The 17,755-nt window shown below is 44.7% G+C and overlaps 3 protein-coding genes across 4 annotated transcripts in view; 1 reads left to right on the forward strand and 2 right to left on the reverse strand.

Moving 5' to 3' along the window:
* Positions 1-3,238: 3,238 nt before the first annotated feature.
* NOB1 (NIN1 (RPN12) binding protein 1 homolog) lies at positions 3,239-13,474 on the reverse strand. Its single transcript, XM_012190045.4, has 9 exons — positions 13,398-13,474; positions 13,144-13,276; positions 9,835-9,965; positions 8,102-8,173; positions 7,776-7,901; positions 7,484-7,684; positions 6,759-6,856; positions 5,570-5,714; positions 3,239-3,832 (listed from the first exon to the last, which is right to left on the reverse strand). The coding sequence occupies exons 1-9, from the start codon at positions 13,458-13,460 to the stop codon at positions 3,563-3,565; spliced, it is 1,239 nt and encodes a 412-aa protein (XP_012045435.2). The 5' UTR covers positions 13,461-13,474; the 3' UTR covers positions 3,239-3,562.
* Positions 10,095-13,224, reverse strand: LOC101122127 (ubiquitin-ribosomal protein eS31 fusion protein-like). Its single transcript, XM_060398451.1, has one exon. The coding sequence runs from the start codon at positions 10,841-10,843 to the stop codon at positions 10,376-10,378; it is 468 nt and encodes a 155-aa protein (XP_060254434.1). The 5' UTR covers positions 10,844-13,224; the 3' UTR covers positions 10,095-10,375.
* Positions 13,475-17,322: 3,848 nt separating the features above from the next.
* Positions 17,323-17,755, forward strand: part of WWP2 (WW domain containing E3 ubiquitin protein ligase 2) — a 145,051-nt gene continuing 144,618 nt past the window's right edge. For both annotated transcript variants that reach the window (XM_060398453.1, XM_042231872.2), the window contains exon 1: positions 17,323-17,364. In XM_060398453.1, the coding sequence (XP_060254436.1) occupies positions 17,338-17,364 (27 nt within the window). In that variant the 5' untranslated portion in view covers positions 17,323-17,337. The remainder of the gene's footprint in view (positions 17,365-17,755) is intronic.

Genomic DNA, 17,755 nt, shown 5'->3' on the forward strand with positions numbered 1-17,755 from the left:
AATCTTTAATCTTCCTTGCAGCATGTGAGATCTTTAGTTGTGGCACGCAAGCTCTTAGTTGAGGCATCTGGGAGCTAGTTCCCTGACCAGGGTTTGAACCTGGGCCCCCTGCACCGAGAGTGCAGTCTTAGCCACTGGCCTGCCAGGGATGTCCTGAGGACCCATTTTCAATGCTTGATCCTTTTCACATCACAAGTAACTCTTAGATTTTGCACAAATAACCTTCAGGATGGGGAACTCATTTGTTATTTCCATGAACAAACTAAAAGAAAAGTTTGGAAAAAGTATTTCTTGCCTCTTGAATTATGTTCTCCAAAGTGGTCTGAGTCATGCATTCAGCTCCACAAGCATTTGTTGAATATCATTCTAGATCCAGGCACTGAGCTTCGTGAACAGTGTAGAAAGAGAACACCCAGTGTCTGAAGAGGGAAAAGCAGCTGTTAGTAAACATGCACAGTGTCACTGTGCTTCACAGAACTAGTTTCATCATTGTCTTACTTACACAAAAGGTTTCATTTGTAAGAATTTACCTCCAAATACATGAACACAAAAACACAGTGATGTGGACATGGTGAATGTTTCCACTCCAGATTTCTTCCTGTCCGTAAATACTGGGGTGATAGGTAGGTTTAGTTGCTCAGTTCTGTCCGACTCTTGTGACCACATGGACTATAGCCTGCCAGATTCTTCTGTCCATGGGATTTCCCAGGCAAAAATACTGGAGTTGGTTGCTATTTCCTTCTCCAAGGCATCTGCCTGACTCAGGGATCAAACTGGGGTCATTGCTAATAATGTCTATGGAGTATTCTTCTAGATCCCCCAGACTGTTGCTGCTTGGCTATGAATTAGGATGATACTGCTTCCTTGGGAGAGTGTTTTGGAAATGTGACAACACTGAACTTTCTCTTAAAAAAATTTTTTTTTTTGGCCACCTCTGGTCTTAGTTGCAGCAGGCAGGCTCGGTGGTTGGGGTGCATGGGCTCTCTAGATGAGAGATGGAGTTTCAGTTGCCACAAAGCTTGTGGGATCTTAGTTCCTGAACCAGGGATGAAACCCATGTCCTGTGCATTGGCAGGTGCACGAGACCAGCAGGGAAGTCCCAGGGATTGTTTCTTGTTCCAGTGGGATTGGGTGGGGCCACAAGGCTGGTTCTGGCATCAAACTAGGAGTAGGATTCTTGCAAGGTTGGCTTTGTCGGGTGAGACCAGAGCAGCCCTTAGTTTGGAAGTAATTGTTTCCTGATCTGGAGTACCTGCCTGATGCCTGTGAATTAGAAAGTTTTCCACTCTGTATAGCAAGAGTGTGAAGTGTCCCTGGCTTTGGGTGAGCTTCGAGGATTATCTCGTTTTGGTGGGGAGGGGTATTTCCTTCCTCAGCCTCAGGAAACTCCTCACGTTTAAGTGCTCATCAGTACTTCGCTGAGGATGCACAGGGGCCCCTCTGCAGACCTGGAATGCTCGCGTGCACTCGAGTGCTGTGATGGTCGCGCCTTTTCTTTGTTCGGGCCCTCCTGGACTCCCGGCACTGTTGCTCCACCTCTTCCTTCTGGAAATTCTCTCTAGGTACCAAACCAGTGCAATTGTGGAGCTCACCTGTCTCCTCCTCTCCTGGGGATCACCTGCTTGACCTCCAGATGCTGAATACTGTGATTTCCTGTGTTTTAGCTCTTTTTAAAGTTGTTTCAGGTGAGAGGGTAAATATGAACCCTTTTACTTCCTGTTGGCCAGGAGTGAAACTGTATAAAGACAACCCGAAAGGGCCTCCACAACCAAGCTAGTATTCTGTTTCTGTCTTCAACAACTGAAACTCTTAAATCAGTCAGTAGAAAGTTGTGATGCATGGCCAGCTAGTCAAGACACTTTGAGTAGCAGGTGGTGAGTTTGGTTATATATATATATCAGTTTTTACAAAGTGAGTATTAAATGCCAAATATATGCAACAAGTATTTACTGGGCACCCACCATGTTCCAGGTACTGTTCTGTGTGCACACGAGCAGTGGACAAAATACTGCCTTGTGACTTCCAAAATGTAACACGTACCCACACACTTTTTTACAAAAGAAAATACAAGGATAAGTCAGAAACAAATGAAATGGATTAGCCAGGGAAAAAGAGGAAATGGGGATGAGAGGGAAAGGCCATCCAGTTCTACACACACCTGTCTCATAGTTTATATAGTTTTTACTTTTGGAACTGAGTTTTCACATTTAAAAAATACATAGGACAGGAAATATCTTAAACTGAATTTAAGCTCCCCCCAATTAGCTTTATACTAAATAGAAGGCAATGGCAACCCACTCCAGTACTCTTGCCTGGAAAACCCCATGGACGGAGGAGCCTGGTGCACTGCAGTCCATGGGGTCGCCAGGAGCCGGACAGGACTGAGTGACTTCACTTTCACTTTTCACTTTCATGCATTGGAGAAGGAGATGGCAACCCACTCCAGTGTTCTTGCCTGGAGAATCCCAGGGACGGGGGAGCCTGGTGGGCTGCTGTCTATGGGGTCGCAGAGTCAGACATGACTGAAGTGACTTAGCAGCAGCAAATAGATAACCATACAGGAAAAAACTTGATGTAAGGAACTTTTGAAGCTAGCACTCTGAATATACTGTTAAAGAACTTATGAAATCTTCTACTCAGCGGGTTTATTTACCAAGTAATCTGTTAACCACCATTTAGGGTGAGGCACTGGCACTGAGAACCAACGATCACGTATGTAGCTTTCTTGAACCATGTGGATCACCTCCATCTAATTACAAGGAAACATCTTGTCAAGCCCAATTGGAGGGGCATGTTGAAAACCTGGCTTATACTATTAAAAAGGTCAACTTCACAAACGACAAAGGCGGAGAGATTGTTCAGATCTGGGGGAAAATGTTATGAAGGACAGTACTGGGGCAAGTTGGTAAAATCTGAAGTGTTATGTATTAGGTAATAGTAACATATCATGTTAAATTTCCTGAATTTGATCACTGTGCTGTGGTTATGTAAAAGAACATTATTGTCCTAGGAGACACTCTGTGTGTGAAGAAAGGGAAAAGCAAATAAAAAATGTTAACAATGGGAGAGTCTAGGTATTTTCCTGGATGACTGAAATGTTTTCAAAATGAGTTAAGAGCTAAAATTAAAAATAAAATAAAATTAGTACCTAGTATAGTTTCTGGCAAAAAGAAAACCTAAATGCTTGATCCTGGAGTGCACACCTTCAGTGTTTCTCTAAAACAAAAGAAAATGCACAGAAGCTTATAATCACATTTATTAGGAAAATATTACCACTTAGAAGTTCCTGTCTTTAAAGGCTGAAGATCTGCTCTAGGCACCATTTGCTCTGTTTTCGTCAAACTCCCTCAACACGGCAGGAATCCCGGTTCTCTGGATGTGCACAGGTCAGGTGTTAGCCAGGCGCCACCACAAACCCAAGCCGAGGGACCCCAGCAAGTCGCAGGGCAGCGCTGAGGAGGTCGGGCCCCTTCTGCGTCCGGGGGGTGTGGGGCTGGCACAGTGGGGACCTGAGGCCGGGTCTCCTGGGCAGCCGTCCAGCTGCGCCTGTGGGGCTCATGCTTCACCTTTTCTTCACAAACTTCTTCCTGGAAGCATTGGGATTTAACCGTCGCCTCCCGGCTCCCAGGGTGCTGTCTCGGACCTGCAGGGTGGCTGAGCGGCTGGAGATGTCATTCTCTGCAAAGGGAGACAGCCCAGCTATGTAGTCAGGGGCAAACACGTCGGTTTTCTGCCTGGCCTTTCGGGAGAGTCGCAGCTGAGGGAAGCGCTGATCCTCGGTCAGGTGGGGGTTGATGGCGTACTTGCCCCCTTTGGGAGTGGGGAGAGAGTACTGGAAACAAGAAGGGGAAAGGCCATTAGAAGGACCGGGATTCATATTCATGCACACCAGATCCTGCTAACGTAAAGCTCACTTGACGACTCTGCACACGGGCCGACAGCCCCCGTGGAGTCTATCACCACTGCCTGCTGTGCACTAAGCCCCTGACACACATCTTCCCACTTGAGCCTCCCCTCACCTCACAGATGCAAAACCCAAAGCCGTATGCTGACTACATACTCTCAGATAAAGACAGAAAGACTGCAGGCTTCCAACTATCTTTCTCTAAGTTACTTATTAATTACAAAGAATAACCTTATGGGAAATTGGATCATCTTGGTTTTTGTTAATGATATTGATATTAAATAAGAAACTGCCTTAACTAAGTGATCAAAGTTATTACCAGCAGTAAACCAGACAACTAGTTATCATTTACCCCGACAGGATGCACCGGGAAGATCCAGCATCACTTCTGGGTGTTCCTGCCAACACTGCACAGCCTGAATCTAAGCAGGGGGGAACACCAGACGAACCCAAGGTAAGGGATGTTAAGGAACTGCTTTGAACTCTTTAAAACCATTAAAAAAGGTCAAGGTGAGACAGACAACAGACTTGACAAACTACTTCAGTTTTAAAGGGACATGACAAACACAATGTGCGATCCTAACCCTTTCCTTCTTTTGCTGTAAAGGAAATCTGTGTCAAAGTTTGAATACGACCCATAGACAGTAGAACCGCATGCTAAGTCGCTGAGTTGTATCTGACTCTTTGCGACCCCATGGACTTTAGTCTACCAGGCTCCTCTGTCCGTGGGATTCTCCAGGCAAGAATACTGGAGTGGGTTGCCACTTCCTACTCCAGGGGATATTCCCAATCCAGGGATCGAACCTGCATCTCTTAACATCTGCAGACAGATTCTTTACCACTGCACCATCTGGGAAGCCAGGATAGTAGTCCTGAAGTGATGTTAACGTCTTGGTTTTAGTAATTGTTCAGTGGGCATGAAAGACAAAGTCCTTGTTTCAGGAAATACACACCAAAGTATCTAGGGGCCAACGGGCATCAAGTAGCGTTTACTCTCAGATGGTTTTTAGGGGAAAAGAAATAATAAATATATATATGACAGAGTAAATGTAGTAAACGATTAAACTGGGAAATTTAAGTGAAAGGTAAAATAGGAATTTGTACTATTTTTTGGCAACTTTTCTATAAATCTAAAATTATTTCAGAATAGAAAGTTTAAAAATGAACAACACTTCTCACATTAGTGGCATCTGCCTAGAGAACTCAGTGCTGGGCCGGCCACAGGCATACCCATTGGTCTCTCAACGCTTCTCTCCTGATTCCTCAAGACAAATCCATTCGGCTGTGTGTCCAGCCAGAACTCTTGCGCAGAGCACTTTACCCCCTTCCCTTGTGGTTCTTGGAGATTCTGGAAATTCTGCCCATCCCCAAACTCCTGCACACATCCAACCTCCACCGCCCTACAAACCATCTCTCTGTGACCCCACATGTAATTTATTGTGTGGAATTACTGGTGATTTCTTCTTAGACTGCAAACTCCTCAAAAAGCTCATGGGGAGGCTGAATCGTGAGCCTTCCCCATCTGGATCACAGGCTTTCACGAACTATCTTGTAAAAATCATGAGGTGTGTTCTTCCGTCTGATCATTTTGCTCCCCATGCTAAGAGGTCTAGCTTCCGCAACCCTGGGCTCTGCCGTCAGGGTAGGGGAAGCCGTGCCACTCACCCTCAGGCCGCGAGGATTTAGCACCTTCGGGTTGCGGGAGAAGTGCATGTGCAGGGTCCCGTCATCGCTGACGGTCACGGACACCTTCTTCAGCGTCTTGTTCCCACAGTGTGCACAGAACACTCGGCTCATGTCAGATGTTGTCCTACAGACACAAAGGAGCCTCACTGCACTGGAGCCTCAGGCAGCAAACCCAGTCCCTAGGGCACACAGCGAGTCTCTGGCCTTGGAGGAGGAGGCAGCGGCATGAGAAGTGGAAGGGGACAGGCTGAACTGCACTGCCACCCTGGACCAGGGCTGCCTGGCTGTATCGCGTGGCTGACACACGCACATTGCTGCCCCACAGTTCCAGGGAAAAATGACCCAGGTAGTAAGGAAGAAAACCTCGCAGAATGTTGTTACAGTGATTGTGACCGCTTCACCGAATTCTGTCAGGCATTATGCTACAAGTGTACCCTGGAAACAACCCTATGAGGTGGGTACACCTGCATTTCATAGGTGGGGAAGTGGCGGCTAGGCAAGGTAGCCAGCTGCTCAAGGTCACAGAGCCAGTAAGTAGCAGGCATATGCCCAAGGAATATGGCTCCAGAGTCAGCGCTCCTGCCACCACCCCTCCTTCTCCAGGGGCACGCTATTACATTATTACAACTATTACTGAATACCTTGGCCCCAAATGTCATGTCACTGGGCATGATGCCAGGAGGTGGCTCTGGAGATGCTGAGAATTTATTAACGAATCATACAGGAAGCACTATTGAAGCTGCTATGGTTGAATGGGTGTGGGGGCTGAGGCTGACCCCCAGGCCTTGCCTCTCTCCTCCTCTCTCAAGCCCCAGTGGTGGACTCTGAACAAGAGAAGCTGCTGCTCTCAAGGACCAAGCAGGAGCCCTAGTGTCTGTCCTTGAGGAATTCTCCCTCAGTTCCCAGAGGCAGGAGATAAGAGCTGCGTGCATCTACCAGAGAAGCCAGGCCCCTGACCTGATGTCTGTGCAAGTGAACAGAGCCCTCTCAACAGGAGCTAGGAAATAATTATTCTGTGCAAGAAACCATCCCGTCACTGGGGCTAATCTGAGGTGGAAGGAACACCTGCACAGAAGGCAAGGCTCCCTTTCAAGAAGCCTACAGAAGGTTTAGGAAGAGAGGGGTGTTCGACAGAGGGGCACCGGCGCCCGCACTGCCGGCTACGTACCTGAAGCAGCCATGGCAGCGCAGGATGTAGCTCCGGGCCTCGCGGATCAGCATGCCGTTCACGGCCAGCACGTGCAGCCCCATCTGCAGCAGGACGTTCTGCAACCAACACATTAATGGGGAACCGATCTCAGAGCAAAACCGACGCTGTCTTTAACATCTGCATAATCATAGTTAAGAGAACTTCACAAACCCTGGTCTGGCTCATGAAGGGCTTCTGCTCACGAAAAGCAAGCACAGGATGCCTCTCAAGACAGGTAAACTAGGACAAGGACCCAGATTCTTCTAATGTCAAGTGCCACTGACTGTGAGCATTAATTAGCCAAGACCTCCCATGAGTAATCTCTCTTTTTTTAAAGCAATCTCTCTTAACGGAGACATTCATTGTGTCAGAGCGAAATTATTCATTTCTGGATTGGAAACCTCTATCGTCTCGAAATACTGAACACAGCACAGAACACCACACACACTGAAAGAAAAGCAGCAACAGATTGTGAATGTTAGACATTAGAAATGTAATGTACTATATGTACATTTTGTCAATATATTATGATTCCCCAACCTCCAAGCAAAACGGCAAATTACCAAAGAGCATAGGCAAGTTTCTAGAACCAGGAAGAGAAGCATTATATAACAGTTCCGCACATCCCATCCCCAACCTCCGAGGGACCACTGTCCGTAAGAGGTGACACTGAGCCCAGGCCAACAGATACCCACTCCACCCACCTGCATGGCAAAGTCTGTGGTCACACAGCCGACCCGCACGTCCCTGGGGACAGCACACTGCTTCATCTCCTGCTGGATCTGCTTGATGTTGCTGGGGGTTATCCACCCGCCCCCATCGTCATCACTGTCTTGGTCCTGTCTTTCGTCAGGTCCATTCTCTTCATCCTCCTCCTCGCTTGGGACATCCTCACCTCCGTCCATCTGAAACATTAATAGAATTCAAACTCCCTGCCCATGGGCGCAGCTGGAAGATGCTAGTCTGTGGTCATCAGATCATAAAGCAGGGCCTTACCAGCAGCTCCTGCAGTTCACAATCAATGTTAGGCAAAGGATTTCTCCAGAACATGAAGGAACTGAACTCTAGGTCCTCAGGCTCACTGGCTGGGTGTCTGTGTTCTGTTTCTCGTGGGGGTTTAGGCTGAGATGAAAAGAAAAGTAATTTTAAAACTTGAAAACTGAGAGAGTTATAGATGAAATGATATACAATGTACAAGTCAGATCAGGCAGGGCTGGACATATTGCAGCATCTCTCAGGATAAATTTGGTTCCCTGGAATTTGTGGAGATCTGACATGGAGCAGAAAAAAGCATGAAGAGCCCGGCCTGTCTCAGAAATTACCTTTGAGGGCAGATGGAAACCAGAAACGTGCAGGGGTGTTTCCGGGTGCTGAATCGATGAACTCACTTTAACCTTTAAAAAGAAAAAAGAAACAAGAGACAGCACTAAGCAAAGAAATACAGGCTGAAAATTCAACATGGAAGAGTAATTAAAAAAAAAAAAAACAAAACAGAAAACAAAATACCTCCCCCTGGTTATTGAAATAAAAAAGATTTATTCAATGTTTTTAAAAAGTGAGAAACATAAAAATATATATGAAGAATTATTCAGGGAGTCCACTACCACCAAATAACCATTTTAGGACATTTCTTTTTTGGCCCTAGACATAAAGCTTTAATGAACATCATTATCTATACAACTTGGAAGTATCTTTGGTTACATCCTTAGGATAAATGCCTATAAGTAGAATTGCTGGGTCAAGAGACAGGAGTTTTAAAGCTTCTGATACAAAACAAGTCAACTCCTGCCCAAAAGACTGCAGGAAAGGGTGGTCTTTAGGAATCTCAAGTTGACAGACGCCAAAACAGAAACCCGGCTCAGCCACGAAGTCAGCCTTTATGTAAAACTATTCCCTTGACTCCCAGCCCCCCAAAACATTCGGGTGGCACATAGAAGTCTGTATTTTAGGCATCACATTTAGACTTTTTGGATTAGAGGACTCTAAACCTGGTTGAGAACAAGTGAAGGCAGTTCCAACTAGAACAGGAACATCATCAGTCCACTACAGTGGAGTGGCCAAAACAGTCTACTAGTTTTGATGACTTCAGACAGTGGAGATCAAGTAATTCTTTGTAAACACTAGTTGAAATTACTTTCTGTCTTCCAAAATCCTCTGGCCTGGAAACAGTGCGGCCCAGGCACAAAACCATTAATCTCTTCAGCTTAAACGAGCTGGGCGAATACGTAAAAGCACAACAGGAACCCAGAATTCTGAAGGCTAGTAAGAGTTGAAAAACATGGTAGCTTTCTTGGTATTCTTTTTTGCTTGTTTCTGGAAAAGAATTCTATTATTTCAAAAGTAGTGAGAATATAGTTGATTTTTACTCTTTCTGCATTTTAAAATTAAAAAATATATATTTATTTGGCTGTGCTAGGTCTTAGCTGTAGCATGCAGGATCTTTTAGTTACAGTATACAAACTTGCTTAGGTGCAGCATGTGGGATTTAGTTCCCTAACCAGGGATTGAACCTGGGACCCCTGCATTGGGAACTTGGTGTCTTAGCCACTGGACCACCAGCAAAGTTCCTCTTTCAGCATTTTAAAATTTAATCAATCTCACCAACAACTTATAGGTCAAGACAGACACATTTGCTAACTACACTGTGATGAACCTTATCTGGATCCTGATTCAAACAAATAAACTATTAAAAAATTTATACAATAATTAAGAAATGTGAACAAACACATATTTGGATATTTGATGATACCAGGGAATTGCTATTAATTTTGTGTAGGTATAATATTGGTTTTGTGGTTATTTTTTAAGAGGACATACCTTATCTCTTTCAAGACACACCAAGAAATATCTATCAGTGAAATAAGATATCTGAATTCAAAATGCTCACGGCTACAGTGGGTAGAGATGAAAACAGAAAGATCATGAGTTGATAACCATGGAGGCTGACTGATGGGGACACCGGGTCCATCAGACTATTCCCTCTACTTCTGTACATCTGATAGTTCTCATAATAAAAAAGTAAAAATGGATGAAATCAACAATCCTTCTTATTTACCTTTTCTGGTTCTTGTTTTAGGTGAGACACCCCAACAAATTCTGCTTCCAGCTGGTAAGTAAGTGCCAGTACTTGGATATCTGTAGCAGAAAGGCTAGGATAGTCTCCAGTTTTCTTTGAAAACTCAGTCACTGTAAATAAGAGATTCCAAACTTCAGTTAAAAGCAAAGAGCCATATGACTCTGGATAACTAATGAAAGTATGAAAAGAACTTTGGATCAGTATCCCCCCCAAACACCTCACTCATTCATCTCCTGATCTTTTTCTACTCTGAACTGAGACATTTATATCTCTCAAGATTTATGCCAGTTAGGTTTACTGTAATGTCCTTATTGAGTGCTGATGAAGGGACAGAAAAAAGTTAATAGAAAATCATTGAAAGTTAGCATAATATTTGCAAATATTAAGTGTTCCTTTTCTAGGCTTTGGTATTAGAATAGAAAGTCTCTTCTCCCTCAGCAATAAAGTTCTCTGATTCTAACAATCCTTTTTTTTTTTTTTTTTTAAATGTTAGCTCATATGTTTACTAACCAATATACAATTACTTGTCTTCTGGTTTGTTGAAACAATAGGTCAGACAACATTTGCCACAATAATGTCTGTCGAAGTGACTGGCCATAAAAACTCCAGCACCACATTCATCTGAGGGACACTCCCGGCGAAGGCGACTGATTTTGCCATTCTCATCCACCTTATAGTATTTCAGAAAAGCCAATTTAACCTTCTTTCTCTTATGCTTGTTCTTCTTGGGAGTGGTGTAAGACTTCTTCCTTTTCTTAGCGCCACCACGAAGTCTCAACACTAGATGAAGAGTGGACTCCTTTTGAATGTTGTAGTCAGACAAAGTATGTCCATCTTCCAGTTGCTTGCCAGCAAAGATCAGTCTTTGCTGGTCAGGAGGAATTCCTTCCTTATCCTGGATCTTGGCCTTTACATTTTCTATTGTATCCGAGGGCTCGACCTCAAGAGTGATGGTCTTCCCCGTCAGGGTCTTCACGAAAATCTGCATCTTGGCGGCGGTTCCACTGCAGATGGTGGATCCGAAAGGAAGGCCCCACGCTGGTCCACGAGCTTTCCGGGCGCTCCGGGAGGCCCTAACAATCCTTTTTAATAGAATGGATCATCACAGTTCAAGTGGGATGGAAAGGTGATTCAACCAATAATTATTGTCTATGATGAGACAAAAATACTGGGTAACAAATATTGAACAATTTTTGTATGTAAACCCACCCCAACAAGAAAACCCACATCCCTATTTAGCACAAAGTGATCTCCAGCTCTTTTCTCCTGAAACATCAATAATAAGCATATAGAATAATATTTTGACACATTAACAGAAAGATGTCTCTGCTACATTCAGTTCAGTTGCTCAGTCGTGTCCGACTCTTTGCGACCCCATGAACCACAGCACACGAGGCCTCCCTGTCCATCACCAACTCCCGGAGTTTACCCAAACTCATGTCCATTGAGTCGGTGATGCCATCCAACCATCTCATCCTCTGTCGTCCCCTTCTCCTCCTGCCCTCAATCTTTCCCAGCATCAGGGTCTTTTCAAATGAGTCCACTCTTTGCAGCAGGTGGCCAAAGTATTGGAGTTTCAGCTTCAGCATCAGTCCTTCCAATGAGCACCCAGGACTGATCTCCTTTAGGATGGACTGGTTGGATCTCCTTGCAGTCCAAGGGACTCTCAAGAGTTTTCTCCAATGCCACAGTTCAAAAGCATCAATTCTTCTGAGTTCAGCTTTCTTTATAGTCCAACTCTCACAACCATACATGACTACTAGAAAAATCAGTCTTGCCTAGACAGACCTTTGCTGACAAAGGTCTGTCTCTGCTTTTGAATATGCTGTCTAGGTTGGTCATAACTTTCCTTCCAAGGAGTAAGCATCTTTTAATTTCATGGCTTTTAATTTCACCATCTGCAGTGATTCTGGAGTGCAAAAAAATAAAGTCAGCCACTGTTTCCCCATTTATTTGCCATGAAGTGATGGGACTGGATGCCATGATCTTAGTTTGCTACTTTAGCACCAGGAACAATAAGTATACAGCTCACTAAAAATGCAGCTATTAATTAAGAGCAGCTAAAATTTATTGGGTACTATGTACCAGGTGCTATGTTAAAAGCTTTTCATTTTATCCTTCAGTCAAATCTTCACAAAAATTTTTAAGTTGAAATACAGCTGATTCACAATGTTGTGTTAATTGCTTCTGTACAAAAAAGTGATTCAGTTATACATTTATACATATATATTCCTTTTAAAAATATTCTTTTCCATTATGGTCTATTATAGGATACTGAATACAGTTCTCTGTGTTGTACAGTAGAACCTTGTTGTCTATCCAGTCTATATATAAAAGCTTACATCTGCTAATAACCCCAACCTCCCTCCCTCTTGACAATCAGAAGTCTGTTCTCTATGCCTGTGATTCTGTTTCTGATAGGTCACTTGTGTCATATTTTAGATTTCACATGTAAGTAATATCATATGATACTTGTCTTTCTTAGTTTGATAATCTCTAGTTGTATGCATGTTGTTGCAAATGACATTATTTTGTTCTTTTTTATGGCTGAGTAGTATTTCATTGTAATAAGTACCATATCTTCTTTATCCATTCATCTGTCAATAGACATTTGGGTGGTTTTCATGTCTTGGCAAATGCAAATAGTGCTGCTATGAATATAGGGGTGCATGTATCTTTCTGAATTACTATAGCTTTGTCTCCATATATCTCTAGGAGTGGGACTGCTTTAGCCCAATCTTGTGAAGTAAATACTATTAGTATTTCCTCAGAAAGATTAAGTAACTTGTCAAAGATCATAAAGCTAGTATGTTAGAGAAACCTAAAGAAGTCACAAGTAGTGTAGGTAGCATCATCTCCAGTATCAGCCTTTAAACCCTAAAATCCCTAAAACACCTTCAACCACCTAGGTCCTTTCCAGGGCAGGACTTCTATTTTTAACCCAAACAAATTTAATATTTACAAAACGCTGGACACTGTGCTGAGTGACATTATTCTTCTTTTAATGCTCCCAGCAACCCCGCGGATAGGTACTTTTGTTAATCCCATTTTACAGATGAGGAAACTGACGCCTAGAGAGTCTGGGTGATACACGCAAGGGCACATAGCTAGTAAGCAGCAAGGCCTGGCTGACTCATGACCCTGGATGCCTCTCTCCCACCAGGATCTTGACCGTGGGGTTTCTAAACCAACTCTGATCAAGTAACCAAGCTCCAAGTAGCACCAGAGCAGGTTCAGTCAGCAACCTGGGGCCCAGCTTCACCACCAACATCGGGCAGAGGTACTCACCCAGTCGCACGTATTCGGGGAAGGGCTCCTTGAAACGCAGCTCGTAGGGCAGCACGGCGAGGCGCCTGCGCGTGGCTTTGTCCCGAATCTCGCTGATCACATTCCGGGTGGTGTAGATGTTCTTCCCGATGTCCTGCGGGGGGACCAGCCCAGCTCACACCATTCCGCACCACGCAACGTGCTGCCGGATTTCCCAGACCCCTTCAGGGGCCGCCAACCCAGACCCCGCTCCTCCCCACAGAAGCACCCTGTACCTGCAGAGCCGCATCCAGCAGAAACGCCCCAGCATCCGCTACAACGTGCTCCACTGGCGCCATGTTGGCCCAACGAGGCCACACCGCGCATGGGCGCGGAGCTTCCGCCCGGCTCCGTACCAATCCGGGCCTCTGGGAACCGAGAAGAGAAGCTGCAACTAAGCGGCGACTCCTGGCGGGCGCGCCAGCATTTTCCGGCTCTGGGTCACCCGCGCGCCTGCGCAGTACGGCCGGCCGCTTGCCTGGGAGGTGTGGGCGGGGTCAAGTCTTGGGAGGGACCTGGCGTGGGGGTGGTCGCCTGAGAAAACGCGCTTTGGTATCAACTATTGAGAGTCCGACACAACTGAGCGACTGAACTGAACTGAACTGAACTGAACTGATTGGCCCCTCAGGGGCTTCCCTCAGGGGCTTCCCTCGTAGCTCACTCGGTAAAGAATCTGCCTGCAGTGCAGGTGACCCGGGTTCAATCCCTGGGTTGGGAAGATCCTTGGAGAAGGAAATGGCCACCCATTCCAGTATCCTTGCCTGAAAAATCTCGTGGACAGAGGAGCCTGGTGGGCTGTAATCCATGGGGTTGCAAAGAGTCGGGCACGACTGAGTGACTAACACTATTGATCCTTAGAGACACTTTAAGTGGCCCTTGAAAATCCCAAGGAGGGAGGAGCCTGGTGGGCTGCAGTCCATGGGGTCACTAGGATTCGGACACGACTGAGCGACTTCACTTTCACTTTTCACTTTCACCCATTGGAGAAGGAAATGGCAACCACTCCAGTGTTCTTACCTGGAGAATCCCAGGGACGGGAGAGCTTGGTGGGCTGCCGTCTATGGGGTTGCACAGAGTCAGACAGGACTGAAGCGACTTAGCAGCAGCAGCAGCAGCAGCAGCAGGGCTTCCCTAGTTAAAAGTATCTACCTGTAATGCAAGAGACCCAAGTTCGGATCCCTGAATCTGGAAGATTCCCTGTAGAAAGGCATAGCAACCCACTCCAATGTTCTTTCCTGGAGACACCCTATGGGTCATATTCTTGCCTGGAGATGCCCCAGCTTCTTCTGTACACTTGAATTCAAATAGTCTGTATTTGGTTTTATTGTTGAGTCAGTCAGTTCAGATGACCTAATTTAAAGATTGGGTTTCCCTGGTGGCTCAGTGCTAAAGGTAGGAGACTCCAGTTGGACCCCTGGGTGGGGAAGAGCCCCTGGAGAAGGAAGTGGCAACCCTCTCCAATATTCTTGCCTGGGAAATTCCATGGACAGAAGGGGATTGGCAGGTTACAGTCCATGAGGTCACAAAAGGGTTGGACATGACTTAGTGACTAAACAACTCTATGAAATACTATTTTATAGGCAAGGGGTGGTTGCTCAAGAAAACGAGGCCAGGCTAACATTGACTAAATGGTGTATCAATACTGAAACAAACCAACTCAGAGCCACTTTCTTACCTTTATGCCGGGCCAACCGCTGCTTTCTTACTCACCCCTACTTCATTTTGAGCAATTTGGGGCAGGGATCTCTCTTTCTCAATTTTTTACCTTAATATTCTTGCTCCACTTACATAAAGCAAGGCTCATAATTCCTTGCTGAAATTCTGAAATCTGGTCTGTTAGAAATTTATGCTGGTGAACTTGACTGAATAATGTCTTTTCAGTCATCTATCTTCAGTGGTGTTAATTCTAAACTGGCTTTCTAGTCTTCACTCCAGTTTTCACCCCTTGATTATAATTTAGCCCTTGTATCTCCAAAAAGTCATTCACATCTCTGGGGGGGGGGGGGGGGGGGGGGTCTTAACCACTGAACTACCAGGGAATTCCCTATCGTATCAATAGTTCCTCTGCAGAACTTTACATGGTTGACCATCTCCTCTTTCTGGACTGTCTCTCCTCTCTTCACTCTCCTGATGCATCACTATGGTCCCCCTGCATCTCTGATGATTTTTCAGCCTCCTTCAGTGCACTCTCTTCTGCCTTGCACACAGGGCACCATCCACAGAATTGTCTTGGCCTCCATGTCTCTCTAAGTTTTCTAAGGTTTCTCCTTCACCAGTACTATCTATCCTCAAAGCTGGTCACAGTGATCACCGTATATGAATACCTCTGGAATCTATAGGTCCAATCCCTGTTTATTCCCTAACCTAGTCTTTTGGCCACATCTTTCTGAAAATTTTTGGCACTGTTACTCAGGAGGAGGGTTGAAACTAGGTAATTGTCTCTTCTGCCAAAAATTTCTTTCTCTGCTTGAAATTTCTTCACTGGTTGAGTTCCTATTTATACTAACAGCATTACCAAAAAAGGCATTCAAGGTAAGAATCTCTGAGTCATCTTTACTTCAACCTGTACTCCTTTTGCTCAAGTTTATTGATGTCACTTCTGAAACGGTTTGAGGTACCTGGGTCTCTTCTCCATTCATTTCCATTACTCTAATTAAGTTTTTATTTCATGCCTAGAAAATATAGTTCACTCAACACTAATATTCCTGTCTCTAATTTATTCCTTAATTGACTGCTCTTGCTGCCTGGAAAGGGAGGGATTATATAGAAACTAGACCCTACAATAAAAGAGGTTCATTGAAATCAGCAATAATTCTGTGGACACTATGGTGAAGAAGAATGACCTAGATCAATGGTCCCCAACTTGAGTGTAAATCAGAATCACCTGCAGAGATTGCAGAACTAGAAGCCCAGCCCAGTTTCTGATTGAGTACATCTGGGCAGAGCTGGACAAGCTGCTTTTCTAGTAAGTTTCAGGTGACATTGATGCTTCTGACCTGGGGTCACACTTGAGAACCACTGATTTAGGAGAATAGTCAGGAAAAGAAAGATCAGGCTTTGAGCCATTCTTTTTCTAGTAAACATTAAAAATACCTGTCAATATAGGTTTCTTGACACTTTGTAGCTTTTGTTATTTTTTGGCAATACTTTAATCCCTTTTCTTTTTCCCTGTAATGTTAGTCTCCAAGTCCCTTGAAGCCTTGGGACTGTCATTTGGTGAAAAAATACATACTGAGAGCTAATTTACACCACCATGATTTGGGTGATGTAATAGCTATGAACAAAATTATATCCTGTGTAGTGTCGAGGGGCAAGTTTGAGTTTAGAGGCCTAAGCTTTGGAGCCACATCTTGAAGGATGATGAGGGCAAAGACTCATGAGGTCTGAAAATCCAAAGGGAGTGTTCAGGGAGTTGAGGGTAATGTCTTTGGTAGCTGAGGGTGTCTGGGGACAGGTTCTCTCAGAAGTGAAGGAAGAAATTCCCTAGTGGCCTAGCGGTTAGGATTTGGAGCTTTCACTGGGAGACCCCAGTTTCATCTCTGGTTGAGAAACCATCCCACATGCTGCCAAAATACAAAAACAAAAAACACACAAAACCTCAGAGGACCCAGAAGTGAATTGAACCTTGAAACATAGAAAGTGAAGAAATCTCAAAATTATGAAAATTATTGTCACTGGAAACAATTTACCTTAATAAATGAACACTTTCAAACATATGTAGTGGAGAAGGCAATGGCAACTCACTCCAGTACTCTTGCCTGGAAAAATCCCATGGAGGGAGGAGCCTGGTGGGCTGCAGTGCATAGGGTTGTGAAGAGTCGGACACAACTGAGCGACTTCACTTTCACTTTCATACACTGGACAAGGAAATGGCAACCCACTCCAGTGTTCTTACCTGGAGAATCCCAGGGACACCAGAGCCTGCTGGGCTGCTGTCTATGGGGTTGCACAGAGTCGGACACGACTGAAGTGACTTAGCAGCAGCAGCAGCAAACATATGTAGAAGGACCCATGTATAACTCATTTGGAGATAATGACAACTTCAACATGTGAGACCCTTTATGAAAGAGAAAAGGTCTTGATTGTGTGCCAGTGAAGATCTGACTTCACTTCCAAGAAAATTTACAGGCTATAAAACTTTACACTTAACAGTTGGGTAGGGAAGAGAAAAACTTGATGCAGAAGAAACGCGACTTGAATTCAGTAAGTATATCTAGAATTCCTCTGGACTTTCCTGGGAGTGTCCCGGACTTTCTTATCTCTGCCTTTGACCTTGTTTTCTCTTCTGCCTGAAAATTCTTCTTGCCAACCCCCACTTACTTAGTCTCCAAGAAGCCACTCTGTTGTTCCCTCTGTAAACTTGTCCTGATTACCCAAATCAGAGTTTTCTCCAAGGACAGATTTGGACCCTTATTTCCCACCATACTTAAGACATTTCAAATCTAGCCCTCAATGAGCAGTTATTACTTCTGCTTTGCATTGCAGTTACTTGGTTGTCTTCTTTAAGTAGATTAGAAGTCAGGGACTGTTTTAGGGGCCTTTTTCCTTAAATGAACATTTCAACTTCTTTTTAGTTTTTTTTGGGTGCTTTCAT

This window comes from Ovis aries, chromosome 14 (assembly GCF_016772045.2).
Source record: "Ovis aries strain OAR_USU_Benz2616 breed Rambouillet chromosome 14, ARS-UI_Ramb_v3.0, whole genome shotgun sequence".
In the NCBI taxonomy this organism is placed as follows: domain Eukaryota; kingdom Metazoa; phylum Chordata; class Mammalia; order Artiodactyla; family Bovidae; genus Ovis; species Ovis aries.